The sequence below is a fragment of the Macaca mulatta genome, chromosome 13, assembly GCF_049350105.2.
Source record: "Macaca mulatta isolate MMU2019108-1 chromosome 13, T2T-MMU8v2.0, whole genome shotgun sequence".
NCBI classification, from domain to species: Eukaryota; Metazoa; Chordata; class Mammalia; order Primates; family Cercopithecidae; genus Macaca; species Macaca mulatta.
Window position 1 is genome coordinate 25,234,319 of NC_133418.1, and position 26,830 is coordinate 25,261,148.

A 26,830-nucleotide genomic window follows, 5' to 3' on the forward strand; every position below is an offset into this window, starting at 1 on the left:
CAAAGGTCTTTATGACATTTTTCTTTTCTTTTTATTTTTCTTTTTATTTTTTGAGACTGAGTTTCGCTCCTGTTGCCCAGGCTGGTAGTGCAATGGTGCAATCTTGGCTCACTGCAACCTCTGCCTTCCAGATTCAAGTGATTCTCCTGCCTCCGCGTCCTGAGTAGCTGGGATTACAAGCACCTACCACCACGCTGGGCTATTCATTTGTATTTTTAGTAGAAATGGGATTCACCCTGTTGACCAGGCTGGTCTCGAACTCCTGACCTCAGGTGATCTGCCCACCTCGGCCTCCCAAAGTGCTGGGATTACAGGCATGAGCCACCGTGCCCGGCCCTTTATGACTTTTTTTAATAAGGATCTTCCATAGCCAGGAATCTAAGAGACACTGAGTCCCTTAATTTTCTGCTGGGCTCTGCAAACCTTCCCATAAGTTAGTCAGGACACAGTCCCTCAGGCAGATACAGTACATATTCTAGTCCAGGGCTATGTGGGGAGGAAGCAGCAGGTGAGACTCTGAGAGGAGGACTGTGTTCAAGGCTGAAGCACTGTAAAGGAGTGGAATGTTGCTGACAATTATAATGTTACATCTTGAGTCCGAGGCTGCTGATAGTGGGAGTAAAAACTGTCCCAGATCCACTGCCACTGAATTGACCCAGGACTGCAGATTCCCAGGTGGATGCCCAGGAGGTGAGCATGTTAGAAGCCTGTGCCAGTTCCTGCTGATGCCAGGCTAAGTAGTTTCTACTGCTCTGACTGGACATGCAGCTGATGGTGATCCTCTCTCCTGCAGACACAACCATGGGACCTGGAGACTGGGTTGTCATGATGTCCCTGACGGGCACCTACAATCAAGAATGATCACACACATACACACACACTTTATCTTACACACATTGAAACATGTCACTTACAAAACAATGATATAAATTACTGTCTAATGATATTAAATGTCAGCCCATAATTGAGTATACTTTGAAAATAGCCATTTTTTTCTCATTACATCTCAAAATTCCTTTTTGTCTTTACACAGATGTTACTCTGAAGAAGCTATGGCAATTTTAAATTCTGGAGGAATTTAAAACCGAGACCCAGAGTAACCGGGACATCAGGACCTGGGTCTGTAGCACCATCTTGCTGCCGCTGCTTGTGTGATGCAGCTTAGTTCATATTTCAGAGTTCTCGCTTACAAAATTTGGTCAACTAACCTGGGTCTGGAGGGTCCTGTGCAAACCAATCAGAGAGTTTGGAAGCAAATTGCATGGGTAGTGGGCTGTTAAAGTATCCGACATAAATCAAGACCCAAAAATATCATCACAGAAAATGTAATTGTGTGACTAGAAAAGACACAAAATTCAACTTAGAAACTATGATAAATTTAGAAGCTTAGTACACACCACTAAGTAATCTAATGAAGACCTTTAGTCTTAAATCAGGAGTATATTTAAATAGGTTGAGTTTCCAGAAAGAATACACTACCTTCCTCAGATCAACAATTCTAGTGAAATAACAAAACATGCTAAGAAGAAAACAAAACAACAAAGGAAGGAAGGGAGGAAGAGAGGGAGAGAGGGAGGGAGGGAGGAAGGAAGGAAGGAAGGAAGGAAGGAAGGAAGGAAGGAAGGAAGGAAGGAAGGAAGGAAGGAAGGAAGGAAAAAAAAGAGGGACAGAAAGGAAAGACAAAAATAAAATGACAACTTTTGGCTCAAATTTTTATAAAATCTGTAACCAAAAAAATGTCTCATCGCTAAAGCCACTTGTATCCTGAAGGTACTTAAGAACAATGCAAATGGTGCTAAGGAAAAATAAAAGGGGAAAGCATATTGATTATATGGAGAAATTAAAGACATATTTGGTTGTCAATAATGTTTCTGGCTGAATGCTAAAGTTTTAAGATCAGTTAAATAATTTGAGACATATCCCTGAAGCCAGATCAGTTAAATAATTTGAGAAACTCTAAGGTAAATTCAGAAGCTTACTACACACCACTAAATGATCTAGTGAAGACCTTTGGTTTTAAGTCAGGAATATATTTAAATAGGTTGAGTTTGCAGAAACGATAGGCTACCTTACTCAGATCAACAATCTGATCTGGCTTCAGGGCAATGTCTGGGCCAGAGCAACAGAACACAGGCCCAGAATTCACTCATGTGGAAAATCTTGTGCTACCCTAATTTAAGCTAGGGGCAAGAGGGGCTCTAATCTTAAAGTAAGAGTGAACCAAAGAGAAACTGGAAAGTCTGCTTTCCACAACTGCTAGAAACTGAAAAGAGGGTTCCAGGTTAGTTGGGAAATGGAGAGAAAAAACCAAACACGATTTCCTTAGAAAGTAATAGCTGCAGATCAACACTTCCAAGGATTTTCACTCCAAGAATGCATGTCCAAGAAGGGTCTAGAGCTCTCCAGTCTTGAAATTGCTTTAAGATAACTTTTCTGGTGTGGCATCCAAATGAAATGTCCTCTGGAGGAGGGCACGACCATGTTAAATTTTCAAGAAACTTTACAAATAATTTTCTAAGGGCCAATAGACCACGAAGTCAGAAATTCTTCATTTTGAAGCACAATACAACAATTGGAGCATGAAGGAGAAACAACAGAAATAACAAAGAGCAAAGTCTGCCTAGATTTCATATTTGGGATCATGAAAGCAAATTTAAGGAAGTAAGTAACTAACTTACCATGTTGTGCAAAGCACAAAAAGCGAAAAAGAGAAAACAAGAATCTCTTCAACCAACTGGATTTAATTGACATCGAAGGCTAGTTTGGATCCAAATAAAATTATTTAACTTATCTTAAAACTTTAGCATTCAGCCAGAACATTATTGACCACCAAACATGAGTTTTAATTTCTCCATATAACAGCATGTTTCCCCTTTTATTTTTCCATAAATGGATAATTTAGGGAAACTTTTCTCATATAGAATATGTAAATGAATTCTTATAATCTGTTCCCAATTTTACCTACATCTGCTAGGATACCATAATATGACATAGTCCAACTGTCTGGGCTGAGGAGGTTCCTAATTTCTGGATACGAGGACACTAAAGATGAGTAAGATCTGCCCAAGTAAGTTTCTAACAAGTTATCATATTCTCTAGATTTTTGTTAGATTTTATAATTTTACTTTGTGACTGTTCCTATGAGCTTGAAAGTCATTTCCTTTCATTTTATTTACTGTTACTTACTCTGATTCGGCCGATGGAGGGCAAAGTCTCGAGGATCCAGAAAAGTCAGGAAAGTGAACATACCTGCTTCTCATGTTGTTTAGAGAGGACGTATACTCTCAGAGAATAAACACATTCACCGAGCTTTTCCTGAGCTCTCTGTTAACTAGGATATTAATCTGTGTATTTATTCTTTTTATTTTTTTGTTTGTTTGTTTGGTTGGTTTTTTGTTTTATTTTGTTTTGTTTTGTTTTGTTTTGAGACGGAATCTCGCTCTGTCGCCCAGGCTGGAGTACAGTGGCACGATCTTGGCTCACTGCAAGCTCCACCTCCCGGGGTCATGCCATTCTCCAGCTTCAACCTCCCGAGTAGCTGGGACTACAGGCACCCGCCACCACACCCAGCTTTGTGTGTGTGTGTGTGTGTGTGTGTGTGTGTGTGTGTATTTTTTAGTAGAGACGAGGTTTCACTGTGTTAGCCAGGATGATCTCGATCTCCTGACCTCATGGTCCATCCACCTCAGCCTCCCAAAGTGCTGGGATTACAGGCGTGAGCCACCGCACCCGGCCCAATCTGTGCATTTATTCTCTAGTGGTGGGTTGCAAATTACAGTTACTTAGAGAAAGTGACTAACCTCCATTACAGGTGCCTCTGGACTTAGGATTCCACTCCAACTAATCTGCAGATAAGAAAGCTACTTCAGCTGGCTGGAATGATGTCACTTTTCATGCAATAGCAAACTCTCACATTTAATCAGAAAGAACCTCCATTGGGAACCAGATAGGGAACAGGCTACTGAATGTTTCCAAGTTTGTCCAAATCACTATGCGTGTGAGGTGTTTGGGTTGACAAAGTCTTTAGCTCAAAATCTACAGGATGTGAAACCACATCACTTTCTCCACCCCACAAACACTGACTCCACCAACAAGTCAGTCTTCCCAGGTGATAAAAATCACACAGTGGCTTCCAGTTTTACTGACTCCAAAATAACAGATTCAACAGATTCTCACAACAAGATGAAACTACAATAAAACTAACCTGTATTAGTCCTTTGTCACTTGGTTGATGATGGCAGCTGGACAGTTTTGTTGTCTGGCTCACAGCATGGTTTCTTAACGAATAGTAGACAGAGGTTCTTCTTTAAAAATAAGACTATCAGACTTTTTATCTACAGATAATATAGAAAAATTTCAAAGCACTTTTCTAAGAAGACAATTCTATAACATTTATATTTTCTGTATATTTCAAGGCAACAAATCATGAAATAAAACCATCAATCAGAACTGAGGATTTCAAGGGTATTAATTTCACAAAAACTAAGAACATTCTCTTAAATTCAAGCATCTATAAATACTGTGTAAAAGTAGCTTTCTCAAGCTGAATTGAATTTACTACTATTTAATAGAATAGTAGTAAAACAAACAAAAAGATCTCAATAGAATTCTTTCTCAATTTCCCCCAGACAAGTTTCTGTATTGGATAGCGGGTGTATACCTTTCCTAGAGCTGTTGTAACAAAGGATCACAAGCTTGGTGACCAAAAACAACAAAAAGTTTTGTTCTCACATTTTTGGAGGGAACCGGTTAATGCCTTGACCGGTTCTGACCTAGGCCCCTCTTCCATAGTGACCATCCTTGATGACAGTCCAAGGAAAGACATTGAAAGAATTGATTCAATTCCTGTTGTTCTAACACATGAAATCTCCTTTTCGACTGTGAACTCACAACTGTGGCTATCCAACTACATGACAAGAAAGAAAAGGTATGGGAGTAATTTTCTGTTACCATTCATAAAGAACATATAAAATAATCCCTTGTTCATTCTGTCCTGTCTTACTGTCCTGGGAGAATTCTTTCCTTAAGAAATCTTTTGATTAATGAGAATTACCTCCTTAGAAACCTTTTGATTAATCTGGTATAGATGTATATACATATATACACACATATATGAATTATATATATACACATATACCCATATATGCTATATAATCTCTATATAGAAAGATTTTATATATATATTTTACAAATATATACACACAGAGAGAACAGAATATCCACCAGTTTATAACAACTAATTACAAGAAATTTCATATTCACTATCTAAGGCCTGAAATCCTTTCCCTGTTACCTCTACCTTAAACAAGGTTATTCACTCTCTAGCTTAAAGAGGCAGATGTATTTTTCCCTGCCAGGTTTTCTTGACTTGAGTGCTGTCATGAAGTTTAATTCACTATGTTTAGGAAAAGACCATTTCTAACACTTGTTCCTAACATTCTTAAACAGTTTATCTGGTAATAGCAGATACCAGACAACTCTTGAACTAGTTCAACTCCATGTTGTTATTAGGAAAAAAATGTGAAGATCAGTACTAGACAGGTTGGAAGCTGTTTCCGTCTTCAGACTAGCTTAGAAAGGAGCCAAACAAGGTGGCAATCCCAAAGACTGACCAAAACAAACATCTCTACATTGTCAGATCTGTGATGCTTTCTTAGAGGGGCAGGACCACATGCACTGTGTCCTCACTGTAAATCTAGACTTTCACAGTGGGATCCCTCGGACCCCTACTGCAGGGGGCATGGACTTAAATCTCTATGCGCTTTCTTCCAAAGACAGAAAATACTTGATGTCATTTTGCTCAAAAAAGAGGACCTCCACCCTCCCTTTGGCTCTTTCCACACTGCTGCACTCACCAGGGGATTTGCATATTGTCCCCTAGGGAGGACTTTCCCTTGTGAGTCTGAGATAAAAGCTCAGCTCTAATCTTGCCTTGACTGATCAGGACTCCTCAGTTCATCTTCTCACAATGAGGCTGCCTGCTCAGCTCCTGGGGCTGTTGATGCTCTGGGTCTCCGGTAAGGAAAGAAGGAGACGAGGAAGGAGAATGGGGTAGGAGGGTAGCCTCTGGGGGCCCCACTGCCTCCCGTATGTGTTCTGTGCACATGTCAGATGTGCATGTACTGTCCTCCAGGATGGGGCATGTGATGTTTAGATATGTGAATGTGTGGAATAATCCAGAACAAGGACCTGTGCTGTGGGAAAGACTCTGACACACAAAGAGGAGGATAATGTAGGAAAACCCTAGAAGTTCGTGTGTGTCTTGTAAATATCCGTTCTTAAAAATTAGGTATTTAGATATGTAAACCAAATCACAAACACACAAAAATGATATAGCCTGAAATAATTCACAAAAAATTACGAAATTATGAAAATAACACATATTTGTACATAACCTTGTACTTTTCTCTCAATATTTCAGGATTCATTAGGGTTATTGTGATGACCCGGATTCCACTCTCCCTGCCCGTCACTCCTGGAGAGCCGGCCTCCATTTCCTACAGGTCTAGTTAGAGCCTCCTGCATAGTGATGAATACACCTATTTGCATTGGTACCTGCAGAAGCCAGGCTAGTTTCCACAGCTCCTGATCTATGGTGTTTCCAACCAGTTCTGGCTCCCAGACAGGTTCAGTGGCAGTGAGTTAGGCACAGACTTCACACTGAAAGTCAGCAGAGTGGAGGTTGAGGATGTTGGGATTTATCACTACTTGCAAGGTACACAATCTCTTCACACAGTGATACAGTTCCGAACCTAAGCTTCCCTGCTGGAATGGCTCAGTTCCCCACATGTACTGCTTCTCCAGGGAGTAACTCAACAGAATCTCTGAGTCTATATAAGGGAAGGATGTCAAAGGGCTCAGGGAAAGAGCTTACCCATGAGGGCTAGGGTGCATGCATGCCTCAGCTTCAACTTAAGGACCATTCATTCAACCTCCTCAGCTGTAGCTCTTTGGCATGGCAGTACCAGGAGCAGAATGAAGGCATTCAAACAACCAGAAGTGATGGAAGAGAAAGCCTAGTAAAAAGCTCATACTCCTCCTCCCTGCCTTGTGTACATTCATCAATTAAATTCATTCAGCCCGAGAGTCACATAATTGCAGCTTATTCATGACAACGCAAAACTGAGACCTCTTTTGTTTGTTTTGTTTGGTTAAGCAGGTGCTAATGTGCACGCATGAGAACATCTGGTGACATAAGACACTTGTTCTCTCTCACCTCCCACTTTCCACTCCCACTTCATTTACCCCATTTCTCCCTTTCCACTTTCTTTTAGCACAAGTCCTTCTCCAGTGCAGGGGCAGGCACAGGATTTTATACTACTCTCTTCGAGGGAGTAGCAAAGGAAAACTATTTATATTTTTTATTTTGAGCTGCTGGATAGAGTTTGTAAATCTCTTCAAACACAAAGGCCTAGTGCCAAAGAGTCTTTGAACAGTCTCAGTCACAGACTTGGAATAAAAAAATTTTTCAATTGCAAGCTGCATTTTAAAAGTAAAACACCAAGTCTGGAAGAATTAGAATTCATAAAAATATATGCTCAATACAAGATTATAGAAAAGCTAATATCCCTCCCTCCCAAAACACACACACACACACACACACACACACACACACACACACACACACATATCTGGCTTTGGACATAGGACAGTAAATAAGAAGATACAGGGCACATGGTAGAGGTCAACTGTGGACTCAAGACTCAGCTCTGTGGCTCCTAAGTTGGATGTTGATGCTGGTGGGTGGGGGTTGAGATGTAAATCCAGGTGTGAGCTCTGAGGTATTTCTTAGGAAGAATCACAGAGTTGAAGGAATGCCTTCCTGGCACTCAAGACTGTGCCCTGAGCCACTACAAGCTCATGGGAAAGTGGAGCATCACACAGGGCTCTCAGTCTCAGAGATTCAATGGTTAGTAAAGTTCCATTCCAAATGCACCTCAGGTCATATCACACATACTTGTTTAACACAGTAGAGTATAGGTGAGCTGCCAAAGGTTGAATCTACCTTTATCATACACCTGAAAATGATCTGAGAGAGAACATCGTTCAGAACAGACCATGTAGTCAGGAAGTAGATTATGTTGACCAAAAGGCAGAACTGGGTCTGGGAAGGTCAGTAGGAGATTCAGTGGTGGGAGGCAAGGGCCATGTCAAAGAATACATAAGGGACAATTAGTGCAGTATTAGAGATAGGAAGCCCCATGAAACTGTGAGAATTTTCACACTGTCTTTCAGGCACACCCTCTCAGCTGCCTTTCTCACCCGAGACCACAGCAAATATACCAAGGGGAAATCCAGCCCGGTATTACGAGTTCAGCTCCTGACCATCTATTAAGGCAGCTCCAAGCAACTGCCAAACTCAGCTGGATTCTCCTCCCAGTAGTGTACCTCTGCCTGGGCCAACCCAGAAACCCTGTCAACACTCAACTTCAGCAAACTTCACTGCAGAACTAAGTGAGATAGCAACAAGCCAGGTTCTGTTTAGAAGTGCAGAGTGAGAAGTTTCCCTGTGCTGTGCAGGGGCTAACAATGGACACCCAGAAGGACGTTCAACCCCCAAAGCAGAAATGTCTATACATATGTATAGACATGTATGTCATGTATATGTACATCTATATATGTATATCTATAACTATATATGGAGAATGTCACACAGAAAATGAAATAAAATACAGGGATCCAATCAGATTCAGAGAATGTGGATACAAAATAACATACAAGAAAAGGGCAACAAGATTGGCAGTTTTTGATGCTTGATGAAACCTGGGAATTCAAAGAAATGTCTTCACTTATACTTGGATTTGTCTTCTCAATATTTTTCATTGTTGTATAGCTTCAGTTTTGGGTAGAGTAGTTCCCCCTTATCCTCAGGGGATGGGTTCCAAGACACCCAGTGGACTCCTGAAACCTCAGATAATGCCAAACCCTTTATACACTGTTTTTCCTATATATACATACCTATAATAAAGTGTAATTTGTAAATTAGGCATAGCAAGAGATTAATAACAATAATAAAATAGAACAATGTTAACAACATACTGTAATAAAAGTTTTGTGAATTTGGTCGGTCTCTCTTGCTCTCAAAATATCTTCTTGTACAGTACTCATGTGTTTTAGACTATGGTAGACTATAGTTAACTGAAACCACAGAAAGGGGATTTTTGGATAAGGGGGGACTAATATACTTAGAAATACAACTATATACATGTGATTTCATTTTTAAGACCATATTGCATTTAGGTATCTACTAATATATAAAGCAATGTTTTATTCCATTACATGGCTTTTAGTTTTATCATATAGGTAAACAGACACACAATAAAGTGTAAAATTGTTTCCGCCAACCACGCTTTTACTCAAAACTTAGAATCATCTGCAGTCCTTGGTTAAAAATGTGTTTTTCTAGAACCTTCTGCTGTTCTGATTAAATAAATTCCGTGGAAACCACACACCCACACACACACACACACACACGTATACACACACACAAACCTAAATGAGGGCTCAGATTTACCTCACCTACAGAGGTTTCTTTCTTCTCTAGAATTTTAGTTAATCTGATCTTCGTGTCTTCTGTAGCTCTCCGATGTCATCATACACAGGAATTTTTAGTTAACTTTTTGTTTATTTCTGCATTTATACCAACAGCTATAGTGGTATTCTAAGTGGAAGTTCTTTCATTTTTTAATTAAATTATAATATACAGATGTCCACTTCTGTATTATAAGACATTAAGGTCTATGTCAATCGATAAATACATATGACATAATCACACAAATGCTGAAAACTTTTAAAAACTAAAGAAATGATAGTGATCATGCCCGTTTATAATATTAGATAATAAATACGATTTTCTTATACCGGTAATAAATGTCTAGAAATATATGTTTTAAATACACTGCATTTAAAAGTTTCTCTTTTTTTTCCACAAGGGGTCTTGCTTTGTCACTCAAACTGGCCTCAAACCCATGAGCTCAAGCCATTCTCCTGCCTAAGCCTCTCAGTCCTAATACTATTTGTGATTTAACAACAGAATACGTCACTTATGGCATAGTGTTACACTAAAGTTAATGAAGGTTTGAATTCACAACAAAATAATCCTCCTTTTGCCAAAGGGAATAAATTGTATTTGAGATGCTGCCTATCCCAAAGTAAGACATCCCATGGTGAGTACAATCAAAATTTCAATGACAATATATATCATACATCAATATATAGAGAACAGAAAGAAAACTTAATTATTTGATTAAAAAATCATTATCTCAGCTGGGTACGGTGGCTCATGCGTGTAATTCTAGCACTTTGGGAGGCCGAGGTGGGCGGATCACTTGAGGTCAGGAGTTTGAGACCAGCCTGGCCAACATGGTAAACCTCTGCCTCTACTAAAAATACAAAAATTAGCCAGGCTTGGTGGTGTATACCTGTAGCCCCAGCTACTCAGGAGGCTGAGAAGGGAGAATTGCTTGAACCCATGAGGCAGAAGTTTCAGTGAACGGAGATTGCACCACTGCACTCCAGCCTAGGAAACTGAGTGAGACTCTGTCTCAAATAATAATAAGTATTATTATTACTATTATTATTTTCTCAATAATTAATTTACAAATATTTGAAGTCACAGAGAGAGAAAAAATAATAGAGCAGAAGGAAATACAGTTGGAAAAAAACAGACAGATACTTATCAGTGCTACTCTATTAAAGAAATGCTAAAGAAGTCTTTGCTCATGCCTATGTCCTGAATGGTATTGCCTACATTTTCTTCTAGAGTTTTTATGGTTTCAGGTCTTACATTTAAGTCTTCAATCCATTTTGAGTTAATTTTTGTATAAGGTGTAAGGAAGGAATCCAGTTTCAGTTTTCTGCATATGGCTAGCCAGTTTTCCCAACACCATTTATTAAATAGAGAATCCTTTCTCCGTTGCTTGTTTTGTCAGGTTTGTCAAAGATCAGATGGTTGTAGATGTATGGAATTAATTCTGAGGCCTCTGTTTTGTTCCATTGGTCTGTATATCTATTTTGGTACGTGTACATTAGTTCAACAGTTGTGGAAGACAGTGTGGCAATTCCTCAAGGATCTAGAACCAGAAATACCATTTCACCCAGCAATCCCATTACTGGGTATATACCCAAAGAATTATAAATCATTCTACTATAAAGACACATGCACATGTATGTTTATTGCAGCACTATTCACAGTAGCAAAGACTTGAAACCAACCCAAATGTCTATCAATGGTAGACTGTATAAAGAAAATGCGGCTCGTGTATACCATGGAATACTATGCAGCCATAAAAAGGATGAGTTCGTGTTCTTTGCAGGGACACGGATGAAGCTGGAAACCATCATTCTCCGCAAACTAACATAGGAACAGAAAACCAAACACCGCATGTTCTCACTTATAAGTGGGAGTTGAACAATGAAAACACATGGACACAGGGAGGAGAACATCACACATCAGGGCCTGTCGGGAATGGGGGGCTAGGGGACGGATAGCATTAGGAGAAACGCCTAATGTAGATGACGGGTTGATGGGTGCAGCAAACCACCATAGCACGTGTATACCTATGTAACAAACCTGCACGTTCTGCACATGTATCCCAGAACTTAAAGTATTATAATAATAATAATAATGAAAGAAAACCAAGTCCAGGAAACCCAAGTTAAACCCATTTGCTTGACTGATCATGATCCTACTGGATACATTCTCATGGGTCCCAATTTTGCCCCCTGCTCATTTTCACTGATCTCATTTTAGGGGGTTTTAGGTATGGAGTCCTTAGGATTTGGGGTTAAGTTTGGTGATTTTTCAGAGAGGCTGATCACCAGAGCTGCATCAGTGATCATTTGACTTTATGTCTGACCCTGTGCACAGGTGGCTACTTGTCTCCTAACCTCAGTTGTCCTCTTTTTCCTTATTAGAAAACAATAACAACATCAACACAGACCCTCTTGGAGCTAGGAATGGCCAATAGAAGTGGTGTGTAAAAAACAAACAAATGGCCGGGTGTGGTGACTCAAGCCTGTAATCCCAGCACTTTGGAAGACCAAGGCGGGTGGATCACGAGGTCAAGAGATCGAGACCATCCTGGCTAACACAGTGAAACCCCGTCTCTACTAAAAATACAAAAAATTAGCCCAGCATGGTGGCGGGCGCCTGTAGTCCCAGCTACTCGGGAGGCTGAGGCCAGAGAATGGCGTGAACTCGGGAGGCAGAGCTTGCAGTGAGCCCACATTGTGCCACTGCACTCCAGCCTAGGTGACAGAGCGAGACTTCGTCTCAAAAAAAAAAAAAAAAAAAAAAAAAGATAAATAAGTAAATAAAAACCCTTAATAAACGGGATGTAGAAGAAACATATCTTAACATAATAAAAACTATATATAACAGACACTCAGTATCATATTGAACGGGGGAAAAGTGAAAGCTTTTCCTGAGAGATCTGGAACACGACAAGGATGACCACTTTCACTACTCTTATTCAGCATTGTACTGGAAGTCCTAGCTAGAGCAATCAGACAAGAGAAAGAAATAAAGGGCATCAAAAATTGAATGAAAGAAGTCAAATTATTCTTGTTAGCTGATGATATGATCTTTTATTTTGAAAAACCTAAGGACTCCACTGAAAAACTATTATAACTGAAAAACCAGTTCAGTAAAGTTGGAGGATACAAATCAACATACAAAAAAACAATAATATTTCTATATGCCAACAGTGAACACTCTGAAAAAAATTAAAAATAATCCCATTTACAATAGCCACACTTAAATACATAAGAATTAACCAAACAAGTGAAAGATCTTTATAATGAAAGCTATAAAATATTGATGAAAGAAATTGAAGAAGACACCAAAAATGGAAAGATATTTCATGCTCATGGATTAGAAAAATCAGCATTGTTAAAATTTCCATACTACCCAAAGCAATCTACAGATTCAATGCAATCCCTATCAAAACACTAATGACATTTCTCACAGAAATAGAAAAAATAATTCTTAAATTTATATTAAACCTCAAAAGACCCACAATGACCAACTTTATCTTAAGCAAAAAGAACAAAACTGAAAGAATTGCATTACCTGACTTCAAATCATACTACAGAGGTAGAGTAATCAAAACAGGGTGGCACTGGCATAAAAAGAAACACATAGACCAATCGAAGGAATAGAGAACTCTGAAATAAATCCACATACCTGCAGTGAATTCATTTTCAACAAAAGTGTCATCAATTGACATTAGGGAAAAGAGTCTCTTCAATAAATAATGCTGGGAAAATTGGCTATCCATATGCAAGAGAATGAAACTAGACTTTGATCTCTCACCGTATAGAAAAAGCAAATCAAAATGGATTAAAAATAAGTCTGAGACCTCAAACTATGAAACTACTACAAGAAAACATTTGGGAAACTCTCCACATCAATCTGGGCAAAGATTTCGTGAGTAATACCCCACTAGCACAGGCAATCAAAGCAAAAATGGACAAATGGGATCACATCAAGTTTAAAAGCGTCTATACAGCAAAGGAAGCAATCAAAAAAGTGAAGGGCCAACCACAGAATAGGAGAAAAAGTTTACAAGTTATCCATCTGACAAGAGATTAAGAACTGTAATATATATATAAGAAGCTAAAACAACTCTATAGGAAGAAGTCTAATAACCCAATCAAAATTAGGCACAAGATTCGAATAGATGTTTCTCAAAAGGAGTCATACAAATGACAAGCAGGCATATTAAAAGGTGCTCAGCATCATTGATCATTAGAAAAATGCAAATCAAAACTACAATGAGATATCATCTCGCCCCAGTTAAAATGGCTTATATCCAAAAGACAAGCGATAACAAATGCTGGCAAGAATGTGGAGAAAAGGGAACCCTTGTACACTGTTGGTGGGAATGTAAATTAGTACATCCACTATGGAGAACAGTTTGGAGGTTCCTCAAAAAGTTAAAAATAGAGCTACCATGTCCTTCAGCAATTCCACTGCTGGGTATATACCCCAAAGAAATGAAATCAGTACACCAAAGAGGTATCTGCACTCTCGTATTTGTTGCAGCACTGTTGACAATAGCTAAGATTTGGAAGCAACCTAAATGTCCATCAACAGATGAACAGAAAAGGAAAATGTAGTACATAAACACCATGGAGTACTATTCAGCCATAAAATAGAAAGAGATCCTGTCATTTGCAACAATACGAATGGAACTAACATCATTACGTTAAGTGAAATAAGCCACGCACAGGAAGACAAACATCACTTATTCTCATGTATTTGCAGAGTCTAAAAATGAAAACAATTGAATTCATGAACATAGAGACTAGAAGGAGAGCGACCAGAGGCTGAGAAGAGTAGTGGGCGGGGGTGGGGAGTAGGGGGAAAGTGGGGATAGTTAATCGATACAAAAAAGTAGTTAGAAAGAATGAATAAGTCCTACTATTTGCTAGCACAACAGGGTGACTTTAGTCAACAATAACCATACAGTTTTAAATAACTAAAACAGTATAATTGGATTGTTTGTAACACAAAGAATAAATGCTTAAGGGGCTGGAGACTCCATTCTCCATGATGTGATTATTACACATTGCATGCCTGTATCTAAATATCTCAGGTACTCTATATATATATACATATATATATATGTGTGTGTGTGTGTGTATACATATACACACACACACATACCTACTATGTACCATGAAAATTGAAAATTAAAAAATAATAAATAAGAAGAAAGTTGGCAAACTATTGTAAAAGGCAATGAAAAATGCTGTCACATATTTCTAGAATAACAAAAATTAGAAAATTGCCTATGAAAGTATTAATACGATTGAAAGAAACTGGGGGTGGAAGGGCAGAACAAAAGGAGGTAGAGTGAATAAGAATTTTCAGCAACATCGACCAGATGGGTTTTGTTGGAAAACAAGGTCTCTGGAAGGAAAAAGCTACAGAGGGACACTACCTTCTATGTGGGAGGCTATGAATAGGAAGGATCAAGGTTTAACATTGGGAAGGATTGCAGATGAAGGAAAAAAAAAAACAAGAGAATTAGGAATTCAAGTAGAAACTTTCCAGAGTCAAGGAAGCACACAGAAGAAACAATTCACCCGTCAGTGTGTAAAACTCAGTGAACCCTGGTCTAGAAAGTAAAGATAAATCTATTTGGCTCGGTCACGTGATGCGTCCATGTGAAACATGAAGGTTCCTGAAACACGAAAACTCCTGACAATGTCTCTAAGGGATCTTTACTACATTTTGCTTTAATAACCTTCCACAGAAAGAAATCCAGAAAAAGCCAAATCCCTTCATTTTATCCTGGGCCCTGCAAACCCTCCAAAGACTAAATCAAGAGAGTGACCTCCCCGACACACAGAGGAAGCCCGCATGTTTGGGGCTGTGTGCAGAGGAAGCAGCTGTTGCAGCAAAGACCCACTGGCCCAGTGCATGGGGAGGAGGTTTGTGTTCGAGGCTGAAGCACTGTGAGAGGAGAGCTATAATACTGCTGACAGTAATAAACTGCCACATCTTCAGCCTGCAGGCCACTGATGGTGAGAGTGAAATCTGTCCCAGACCCACTGCCACTGAATCGGTTAGGGACCCCGGATTCCCGGGTAGATGCCCAGTAAATGAGCAGCTTAGGAGCCTGTCCTGGTTTCTGCTGGTACCAGGCTAAGTAGTTCTTATTGTTGGAGCTGTATAAAAGACTCTGGCTGGACTTGCAGTTGATGGTGACCCTCTCTCCCAGAGACACAGCCAGGGAGTCTGGAGACTGGGTCATCACAATGTCCCCACAGGCACCTGTAATGGACAATGATTATACATAAACTTACACACGCTTTCTCATATATAATTGAAATATGTCATTTAAATGTGCTTTCTAGTAGTAGTATAAGTCAGCACATAATTGGATCCATATTGGAAATAGTCATTATTTCCAATCATATCTTAATTTTTTTTTTTATTTCTACACAGATATGACTCTGAAAAGACTGTGGCACTTTTGAAATCCTCACCAGAGATCCAGAGCAACAGGGAAATGAAGACTTGGGTCTGTGACACCATCTTGCTGCCCCTGCCTGCCTGTTGTAGCTCAGTTCACAGTGCAAAGGTCCCGTTTATAAAATCCGAACAGCTGGTCATGGCCTGGAGGGGTCTATGCAAAAACGATCAGTAAGTACAAAAGCAAATTTCATGAGCAGTGGGTTGTGAAAGTATCCAATGTAAATCAAGAGCCAAAAATATCACCACAGAATATGTAACTCTATGAATAGAAAAGACAGAAGTCAACTTCGAAGCTCTAAAACTACAAACTTCTAGATGATCTAATGACTAGGACTACCTAGTAATTTTCAGAGGGGCATAAATGTTAAACACCTTGTGCATCATAGCAGAAGAGAAAGCATTCCCAATTTCTTAACTGCGTTTTACCTATATTAATCAGTAATATGCTGGCTTTTACCTGTGTTAATCAGTCATAATAAACAAATTCTCAATAAATTTTATTGATACTCTTCAATGCCTGCTCAGCAACATTTTCCAAAGGCAGCTCGGGATATTAAATAACTCATTACTTTCTATATGTTCCATTTGCTCACCTATATGTCCCAGTCTCCTTACAGATGTAATCAGTTATGGCCAATGATATAGGCATGGAAGTAACATACATCCCTTGCAGGTTGAGGCAGGAAAAAGAGCATATGGAATTTTCCTGTCTATCCTTTATCTACAGAAGCAACTTAAGAGGCCATGTGCTCCAAATGGTGCAAATACAAGATGGTAGAGCCTCTGTCTGCCTGGATCCTTGAGTGACTGCATGGCCCTTGTGAAGAATGTAGCAAGAGCAAGACATAAGCATTTGTTGGTGCTAGACCATGAGATTTGGGGCAATGGTATAACCTACTCTATTATGGATAATATAAATACATAAAAGACAGAAGAGAGAGAGAAGTGAGAGAAGACTGTGAGAGAAGTGAGTGAGAGAAGACTGTGTTTTGTTCATTTCCTATACTCCTATATCACCATGGGATCTTGTGCCTTCTGGCGATCACACTAATGTTCTATAGCTCCAAAGAAGAAAGCTCGCCTAACGTCTCCATTCCAATGACTTACAGACTAAAAGCCAAAAAGAATCATAGAAATTATCTATTGCATTATTTGATGTAAGGAAATATCTTAGAGGGCACAGATAGAAATGTCTTAACCCGGGTCACTTATTTAGTTTGTGGCAGAGCTGAGGTTAAAACCAGGCCTTTTAACTCCTAATTTTATGCTCTTTCCACCTTCTCACATCACTTCTCCAACCCAAAGTCTAGCAGAAAAGGCTAAAATAAGATATATGCACAAATCTGCTATTATAAGTCAGTGTATTTCATCAGACGCTTTAAGATGGGGCTTCTCATGGTTCACAATAAGCTGCAGAGGGAAGTGAATAACTATCTTCGTCTCCCCCACTGCTATTTGTGCAGTTTGAAGTTTATCTTTTAAATCATGTTTTCTTCTTATAGTAAATATTACAACTTGTGCCTTTTATGTGTGCGTAAATTTTAATATATTTTTTTTCCATGAAACATTCAAGTAAAATGGACACTCTAAAAAGATGTTTGATAAGGTTACATGGCTTCACATTTCCCCCTGTTACACTATCTTGTGGAGCTACAGATTCACCTCACCCAAATTTGAGAAAAATAATCAAGAAAATGACTCACATTAGTAATGAGACCAAGTCCATAAGCAGTCATGTCATCAGCGCACGCTGCAGCCTCGTGCTGACGAGCATGTTTTGGGCGTATCCCTGGACTAGTTTAGTGACATGATCAAGGGTACATTTTCCACCTGCATATCCCCATCCTGGATCTACAGCCTTCCCTGTGTCTTTGTGAGCAACCTAGTGTGAACTCAGAGTGTCAGAGACAGATCTCAATTAATTCAGAAAGTTTATTTTCCCAAGGTTAAGGCGAAGCCCATCATAAAGTTTCCGGAGGTCCTGATTGTACGTGCCCAAGATGGTCGGGGCACAGCTTGGTGTTATACATTTTAGGGAGACAAGAAACATCAATCATTGTGTATAAGATGTACATCACTTCGGTCTGGAAAGGCGTGACAACTCGAGGCAGGGAAGGGGGCTTCCTGATGGGGTTGCATTATTTTGAGTCTCTGATCAGCCTTTCACTGAATATACAATTCACATATGAAAGGTGGGTAGAGAAATACCCATCTATGCTTTAGTCCGGCTTATTGAAACAATAGGGCAGAAGAAGCAATGCATATGCATTTGTCTGAAGTGAACAGAGGGATGACTTTGAGTTCAGTCCTTTCTTTGTCCACAAGGAATTTCCTTGTGGAAAAATTGTGAGGGAGCTATGTAGCTTTTTATTTTTGTAGCTATCTTATTTAGGAATAAAATGTGAGGCAGGTTTGCCTGATGCAGTTCCCAACTTGACTTTCCTTTTTGGCTTAGTGATTTTGGGGTCCTGAGGTTTATTTTTTTCTTTCACATTAGTATAACTACTTTTCTTTCTCTAATTCTTTTTCTAGTTGTATGTGTTACAGCTGACTTACGTTACTTGCAAAAAGAATTCTGACTAACGCACCATCCAACTAGAAGGTAATTCTATCATACGATGATAACGAATCCTCCAGAATCTAGTAAATAGAATTGTCTGGAAAACAGGTGGGTGCCTTCTTGGGGAATTTCTCATGACAATAGATGGCAACTGGTCAAAGGATTTATGACCAGACTGAGCTCTCTTTTATCTCTTCTGTTACTCACCAAGACCTATTAGGGTTTGTACTCCACAGGGACCCTAGTTTCTAACTTCTAGGGTTAAACGGTCCACTCACAGGCCCACCACACCACACCCTCCTGACATCTGGTGAACAGCAATAAAATTGTTTCTTATTCTGAAAATGCTCCAATATTTCCACCATCCCCAGAAAGGCAGTGGAGGAGGAGAGAAAATGAATCGTTCCATTAGAGGACACAATATCTATCATATTATTCTCGGCCTTTGAGATACCTTACAAAACAAATACAAAAAAAAAGTCCCAATTTAACCTCTTTTAATAATCTTTACAAACCAGAACATACCTCCTTTCTTAATAGCAGTCAAGAGGCCCAGTGGCAGCTGTGGTGAAAAGTGTCAGATTCTGGTCATGTTTCAAAGGTAGAAAAAAATAGCATTTGTTAACATATCGGATGTGAGGCATGGGAGAAATGAGAAATCAAGGTGGTTGCAAGTGCTTGAACCTGAGCAACTAGAGAATTTGGAAGGACATTTTCTGAGGCAGGGAAGGCAGGTGGGAATCAGGGCTTAGAGTTGAACATATTAGACATTTGAGATACCTGCTAGACCTCTAACTGGTAATATCCCTTGGACAGGTGGATGAATATATGTGATTCTGGAGTTCGGAGAAATAGTCTGGGCTGAAGATGCAAATTTGGGAAACAGGTCGAGGTTACTAGGCAATGAGTTAAATCAATGAAGGCAGACTGGGCCCTCGTAGGTAACCCAACAAGCAGAGGTCAAAGAGATGAGAAGAAACCATCACAGGAGACTTAGAAGCAGTGGTCAGGGAAGAAGGAGTTGAACCAAGGAAGTGGTATCCCAGAGCCAACACAATAAGGATTTCTTTTCTGTTTACAAATGTAAAATTAAAACGTTTAATAAAAAGAAAATTTACTTTTAGGGTTGGTTGTTATTAAGTGGTCCAAACGCTGCCTCATTTGTAGGATCAGAACTCTGTCATGGCGGTAGAAAATTTGGAAGGTTACTCCTTAAAAGGGGTGGGCACTGCTGCGCTCTGCTGGTCAAGTTTATGCACTGCAAATTCCAAGGACGATTGCTCGTCAGCATTTCTCCTTTAAAAATAGCTCAGACTGTACAAGCTGGAAAGAACCTCACAAGACATTCCTTCCAACATTTGCATTTGACTTATGGGAAGTGCAGGTTCAGCCAGAAAAGTTGTGTGCAAGGCCGATTATGTAAGTTCATCAGACCTGATTCTTAGGGCTCTTCCCATTGTTTCGAGCCTCCCTCCCATTCACTTCTCTCTCATGAGCGACCAAGTATACAGCACAAGAGTAGCTACTCTGCACTTTATAGCAACTCCACTGACACTCTGATGTTCTTTAATTACAAGCTTTATGACAGTGCTTCTCAACCCGCTCCACTGCCTCCACCTAGTGGCAGAAAGAAGAAAATATGTGTAACTCAGGAGTCTGTTCTCAAAGCTCTGGGGTACCATTTCTTCAAAGTCTTGAGCTTGTTTTTGTTTGTATTTGTTTTTGTATTTATTTATTTATTTGTTTTAGAGACAAGGTCTCGCACTGCACTCTAACCTGGGCGACGGAGCGAGACAATTCAGGATCTATCTAGTGAATAAAGAGATGCCAGTAATGACTGTTTTATATTGTGGCTGTAGCGCATTCGAGGGATAATTTGATTCTGTTCTGCTTTCGAATGAATGGCTCACTGTAACCTCCAACCCCCGGGCTCAGGCGATCCTCCTACCTCAGCTTCTCCAGTAGTTGAGCTTGATTTATTTTAAATTTTCATAAAATTTTGGCATTTCTTTCCGCAATACGGCCATGTGTCCTTTACTATAAAATATTTTCATCACAAAATTTACATCGTTGGAAATCCCCATAAAGCAGTTTGAGAAACACAACCCAAGAAAGCAGAACAGACTCAAATTATCCCTCAAATCCCCCTTAGCCACAAATATAAAACAGTCCCTGGCTGGGTGTGTTGGCTCACACCTGTAATCTCAAGAATTTGGGAGGCCAAGGCGGGTGGATCACTTGAGGTCAGGAGTTCAAGACCAGCCTGGCCAACATGGTGAAACCACGTCCCTATTAAAAATACAAAATTATCCAGGAGTGGTGGCAGACACTTGTAATCCCAGCTACTTGGGAGGTTGAGGCAGGAGAATCGCTTGAACCCAGGAGGTGGAGGTTGCAGTGAGCCAAGATTGTACCAATGCACTCCAGCCTGCGCAACAGAGTGAGACTTCCATCTTTAAAAAAAAATTTAGATAAATAAAATACAGTAAAATAAAGCAGTCCCTATTAATATCTCTTTATTCACTAAATAGACCCGGAATTGACTTAAATTCTGATTTTTTTTTCATCATGGATTTTTTGCATTAATTTTGATTGCTTAAATATTGCATTAAAATATTCTTTATCTTGACTATTGAGTTTGGGGGACCTCCTTAAATTTTATGACCAAGGCAATGCCTCATTCACCTCACCATAGTCTGGGCCACATATCAGGGGCTCCAATAGCAAGCAACATGACTGTTGAACAGCTAAGACTTCTGTCTTTACTGTGAAGACCAGATGGGCCCTGCAAACGGTGTAATCTGTACATGAAAATGCACGAGATTCTAACTACAACTAGGAACAAAAGACTGATGATGAAGTCCCAGGCCTCCAAGCCCCAGCTTCTTGAAGGGAAAGAGCACCCCAGGTTCTGACCAGAGGCCAGAGTCATAATGAAGATGGAATGTGAGCTTGACATGGAAGGGGTGGTAGAACCTGACTCAGTAATGAAGAGGCTTTAGGTCCTGAAGGAAGAGCTCAGTACATTCAAAGATTAGAAGGGAGGTTCCAGTCATAGGAGCAGGGAAGGAGAGAAGGCCCAATAAGAAACACAGTTAGACAGGAGGGAGGGGTCAGGGCAAAATCATACTGGAAACATCTAGAGAGCTCATAAAAGTTGCAGTGCCCAGTCCCCACATGGACCAGGCTCCTCAGAATCTCTAGGCATCAATTTGGGCACCAGCAGTTTTCAATGTTCTCCAGGAGTTTCTATGCACAGTAGCCAAGGGTGAGAACCACAGATGTTGGCCTAGGGATCATGACAATGAGTTTCTAAGCGCAATAAGAAACTTTCAGAGAGTTTAAGCAGTGGAATAACTTGGTTTGTTTCTTGTTTGTGATTTTTAAAGATCAGTCTGGTTACCGTGTGTAAGACAATAATCCAGGAAACCTGTTGCTCATGAACCACGTATCTGTAAATTTGCTTCCCCTGTAACTGGATCTAACCAACAAAAACTAGTACTTACCAAGAAATTACATGCCCAGGGATTGTGCTAAGTAATTCATAAACATTATTTTATTTACTCCTCACAGCAAGTTTATAAGAGAAATGTTATTATTTCCACATTTCCGATGAGAAATTCGAGGCTTGGGGAAAGTTAAGTAATTTACCTAATGTCATACCTAGTTCATAAGATGCAGAGTTAGGATTCTAATTCCATGTCTAAGTTGATGCTCCATTGAACATACCACGCCTCCAACTAGGAAGAAACATGCTGACCAGAGGATGCCGTCATCAAGTTTACAGGATGGTTAGATTTCTAGGCACAGACGAATAAATCAACATGTTGGTTTGCAATAGTAGAATCTATCCAGCTCTGAAATTGCATCCAAGGGTTCGTGAGCACACAAGCATAAAAGTGTGCCCTCAGCTCTGCTAGCTTCATCAAGGTGAATACTTAGGAGGCCACCCTCTGAGATCACCAGATGGACAGTCCACCTGATTCCCAAGCCACATACCAGCTTTACCATCTGATGCTCTCTATTCGCATTCAACATTTATACAAGAAATAGTCATATGGATCCTTTTCCATAGACAGTACTGGGGAAATTGAATTGCCATATGCAGAGGAATGGAACTAGACCTCTATCTCTCACCAAATACAAAAGTTAACTCAAGATGGATTAAAGACTTACATATAAGACCTGTAACTACAAAAACACTAGAAGAAAACCTAAGGAAAATGCTTCTGGAATTGATCTAGGCAAAGAATTCAGAACTAAGATATCAAAAGCACAGGCACAAAAACAAAAATAGATAAACAGGACTTAATTTAACTAGAAAGCTTCTGAACAGCAAGAGAAATAATCAATAGAGTGAATGATCTGCAGAATGCGTGAAAATATTTGCAAACTGTGCATCCTACAGGGGACTAATGTCTAGAATTTATAAGGAACTCAAACAATTCAAGAACAACAACAACAAAATAACCCCACCAAAAAGTGGGCAAAGGACACGAATAGACATTTTTCAAAGGGAGGTATATGATATGGTTTGGCTCTGTGTCCCCACCCAAATCTCACCTTAAATTCTAATAATCCCCACATATTATGGAAGGGACCTGGTGGGAGGTAATTGAATCATGAGGGCAGGTTTATCCCATGCTGTTCTCATGATACTGAATAAGTCCTATGAGATCTGATGATTTTATAAAGGGGAGTTCCCCTGCACACACTCTCTTGCCTGCCTCCATGTAAGATGTGCCTTTGCTTCTCCTTTGCCTTCTGCCATGATTGTGAGGCCTCCCCAGCCATGTGGAACTGAGTCAATTAAACCACTTTTTCTTTATAAATTACCCAATCTTGGGTATGTCTTTATTAGCAGCGTAAGAACAGACTAAAACAGTATACAAATGGCCAAGAAGCATACAAAAAACAAAATGTTCAAATCACTAATCACTAGAGAATTGCAAGTTAAAACTACAATGAGATATTATCTTACAGCAGTCAGAATGGCTATTAATAAAACACCAAAAAATAACATGTTGGCAAGGATGCAGAGAAAGGCGAATACTTGTACACTATTAGTGGGAATGTAAATTAGTACAGCTTCTATGAAAAACCCTACGGAGATTTCTCAAAGAACTAAAAATAGAACTACCATGTGATTCAGCATTAACACTACTGCGTATCTACCCAAAGGGAAATAAATTATTATATAAAAAAGATATCTGCACTCACATGTTTATCGCAGCCATATTCACAATAGCAAAGATATGGAATCAACCCAAGTGTCCATCAACAGATGATTGGATAAAGAAAACATGATGTGTGTGTGTGTGTGTGTGTGTATACATACCACAATGAAATACTATTCAGCTATAAAGAAAGAATGAAATCATGTCTTTTGAAGCAATGTGGTTGGAACTGGAGGCCATTATCTTAAGTGGATAATTCAGAAACAGAAGGTCAAATGTCACATATTCTCACTTATAAGTGGGAGCTAAATAATGTGTACACATGGACATAGAGTGTGGTGTAATAAACACTGGAGATTGAGATGGGTGGAAGGGTCGGGGAGGTTGAGTGATGAGAAAATACTAAATGGATACAATGTACATGATTCAGGTGATAGATACACTAAAAGCCCAGACTTCACCACTACACCATATAGCTATGTTGCAAAATTGCACCTGTACCACCTAAATTTATACAAGTAAAAATAAAGTCATACGAATTCTGTTTTTTATTCTCTATGAAATTACTACTAAGAGTATTATCCAATGCAGTTTCTATGCAATGCCCACAATATTATCTTTTTAGCAGCTCCTATGCAATGCCCCAAGTTAGAAATTGTCTTCAACTTTTATCCCAGGAAAACCTTCAGTCACACTTAGAAACTAGAATTTTTTCCCCTAGACGAAAATTATGTAACTTAACACATTATCTTCATTTAGTCAGTTTCCAAGAAGCTCAGAACCAGATTTTGTGATCAATCAAAAACTGGTTATTTTAAGTGAGGTTTACTGAGGTATAAATTACAATAAAAGCCACCCTTTCGTGTATATTTCTATAAGTTTTGGCAAATGCATAGCTCTGAAACCACAACCACATTCAAGATATAAGACAGGTCAATTACCCTTTAACGTCCCTTTGTGCCCCTTCCTTCACCCCCAGCCCCTGACAACCACTGGTTTTTGTCTGATCCAATCGTTTGCCTCTTCCTGAATGTCATATAAATGGAGCCATGCAGTGTGAAGCCTTTTGAGTCTGACTTTGTTCACTTAGGAGAATGCATTTGAGATTCATCCATGCTGTTTCATATATCACTAGTTCACTGTCTTTTGTTGAGTAGTATTCCATTTTGTGGATATGCCACAGATCATTTATCTAGTTAACAATTTAAAGACATTAGGTCATTTCTAATTCTTGGCTGCTAAGAATAAAGTTGCTGTAAGCTTTTCAATGCAGGTTTTTGTGTGAACTCAGGATTTCATTTCACTTGGGTAAATTCCTAGCTTTGGGACTGCTGAGTCATCTGGTAGGTGCGTGTTGAACTTTATAAGAAACTGCCAAACTGTTTTCCAAAGTGGCTGTGCTATTTTGCACTCCCATCAGCAGTGTGTGAGGGTTCCACTTGCTCGAGCCTAGTATTGTAACTTCATTATATACCTTCTTTGATGACATATCCTTTCAAACTTTTGGTCAAGATTTTATTGGGGTGTTGTTACTATGGACTATGAGAGTTCTTCGTATATTCTGCATACGATTTCTTTCTCACATTTGTGTTTTATGAATGTGTTCTCCCAATATGTGGCGCCTTTTATTTTCTTAATGTGGCATTTGAAGAGCAGAAGTTTAATTTTTACGATGTCCAAATTATCTTTTTTCTTTTCTTTTCTAGATCAAAATAGGGGTTGATTTTGATTACCACTGTTATTTTATCTCAATTTGAATTTCTATTTTTACTTTTATTTTTCTAATTTCTTTGTAAATTTTTAATTAAACCCAAATATTTTAGGGGAAAGAGGCAAGATAGAAATAGTCTAACTTGGCCATAAATTTTAGAGTCATATTCTCTTGCCAAGAAAGGAAACTAGCTCTCTTACATTGATTGTTTAATTTCAGACTTCACTACTTTATAAGGATGCCCAAATTATAGGCTTTAAAAAAAATCCAAACAGGGTTTCAGAAAGAATAATTTTTCCACAACAACACAAAAAATGATTCCACCATAAGTTGGTCCAGTGACAGGGTCTATATTATTTTCTATATATCAAATTCTACAACTGGTTCTTAAAGCTATTGTATATAACCTAAGTTAAAATACAATGGTATTAGTTGATAAGACATTTTATCATCTATGAAATGTTGCCTGTTGTCATAACTAGAAAATCTTTTAAAATATGGAGCTCTTTTCATAGATTGAACTATGCCACTTAAAAGCTGGGTAAAAAGAATGACAGAATAATATTTATGTTTATCATATAAGGTTTTAAAGTAAATTCCAAGTAGGTTTTGCAAATATGTATGTATGAAAATACTGATTTAAATTTCAGATAAGAGGAGACTTTGAGAAAGAGAGAAAGGCCAAATGATTTTATAATTGTAATAAGTTCATAGGTTTATGGGGATTTTATGTAGTTTTCTACCTAACTTCTCTATAAGACTTTAGTGAATCACTTAGAATTTTAAAAATAATTTATTATTACTCTGTACCTATTCTTTACTCTGCAAATCTTACCATGCCCTTTTGTCTAAAAGCAATAAAATCTGACCTGTGTCATTGCTTTTGTTACTTAGCAAGCACAATGATCCATTAGGCCTGTGTAGGCTCATGGTTTATACAACACTGCCATCTGCTGACAGAGTGTGACAGTCACAGTCAGCAACGTGAAACCACTTTATTTTCATTTTCAATGTTTATAGGAACATTCAACCATTTATGAATATACACAAATAGTAAAACGAACCCTAGGCTTCACAAATTAACATTTTGCCAATCTTGTTTCAACTACCGCCCCCCAGCCAATTACTGTTCCCTCACCCTCTCACACACAGACGCTGGTAGTGTTTTTCAGTCAATCATTAATATATTGCCAACTGACAAGGACTTTTAAAAAATAACCACCATTCTATTATGATTTCTAGCATAATGGAGAGTGATTCCTTAATATCCAATACCCATTTCTTATTCAAATTTCCTTGATTGTCTTCAAACTGTTTCTACCCTAAGTTTGCTTAAATCAAAGTCCAGCTCCTGTTAAACATATGGTTAAGTTTTACCAAAACCTAATAAATAA

General features: G+C 39.0%; 1 protein-coding gene and 1 gene segment (V, D, J or C); one reads left to right on the top strand and one right to left on the bottom strand.

Moving 5' to 3' along the window:
* LOC701504 (immunoglobulin kappa light chain) overlaps nt 1-26,830 on the top strand; it is a 676,887-nt gene that overhangs the window by 632,892 nt on the left and 17,165 nt on the right. The window lies entirely within an intron of this gene.
* On the bottom strand, nt 15,312-16,155 carry LOC700696 (immunoglobulin kappa variable 4-1-like). The segment is given in 2 exon segments: nt 15,312-15,784; nt 16,000-16,155. Coding segments are annotated over 2 exon segments (507 nt in total).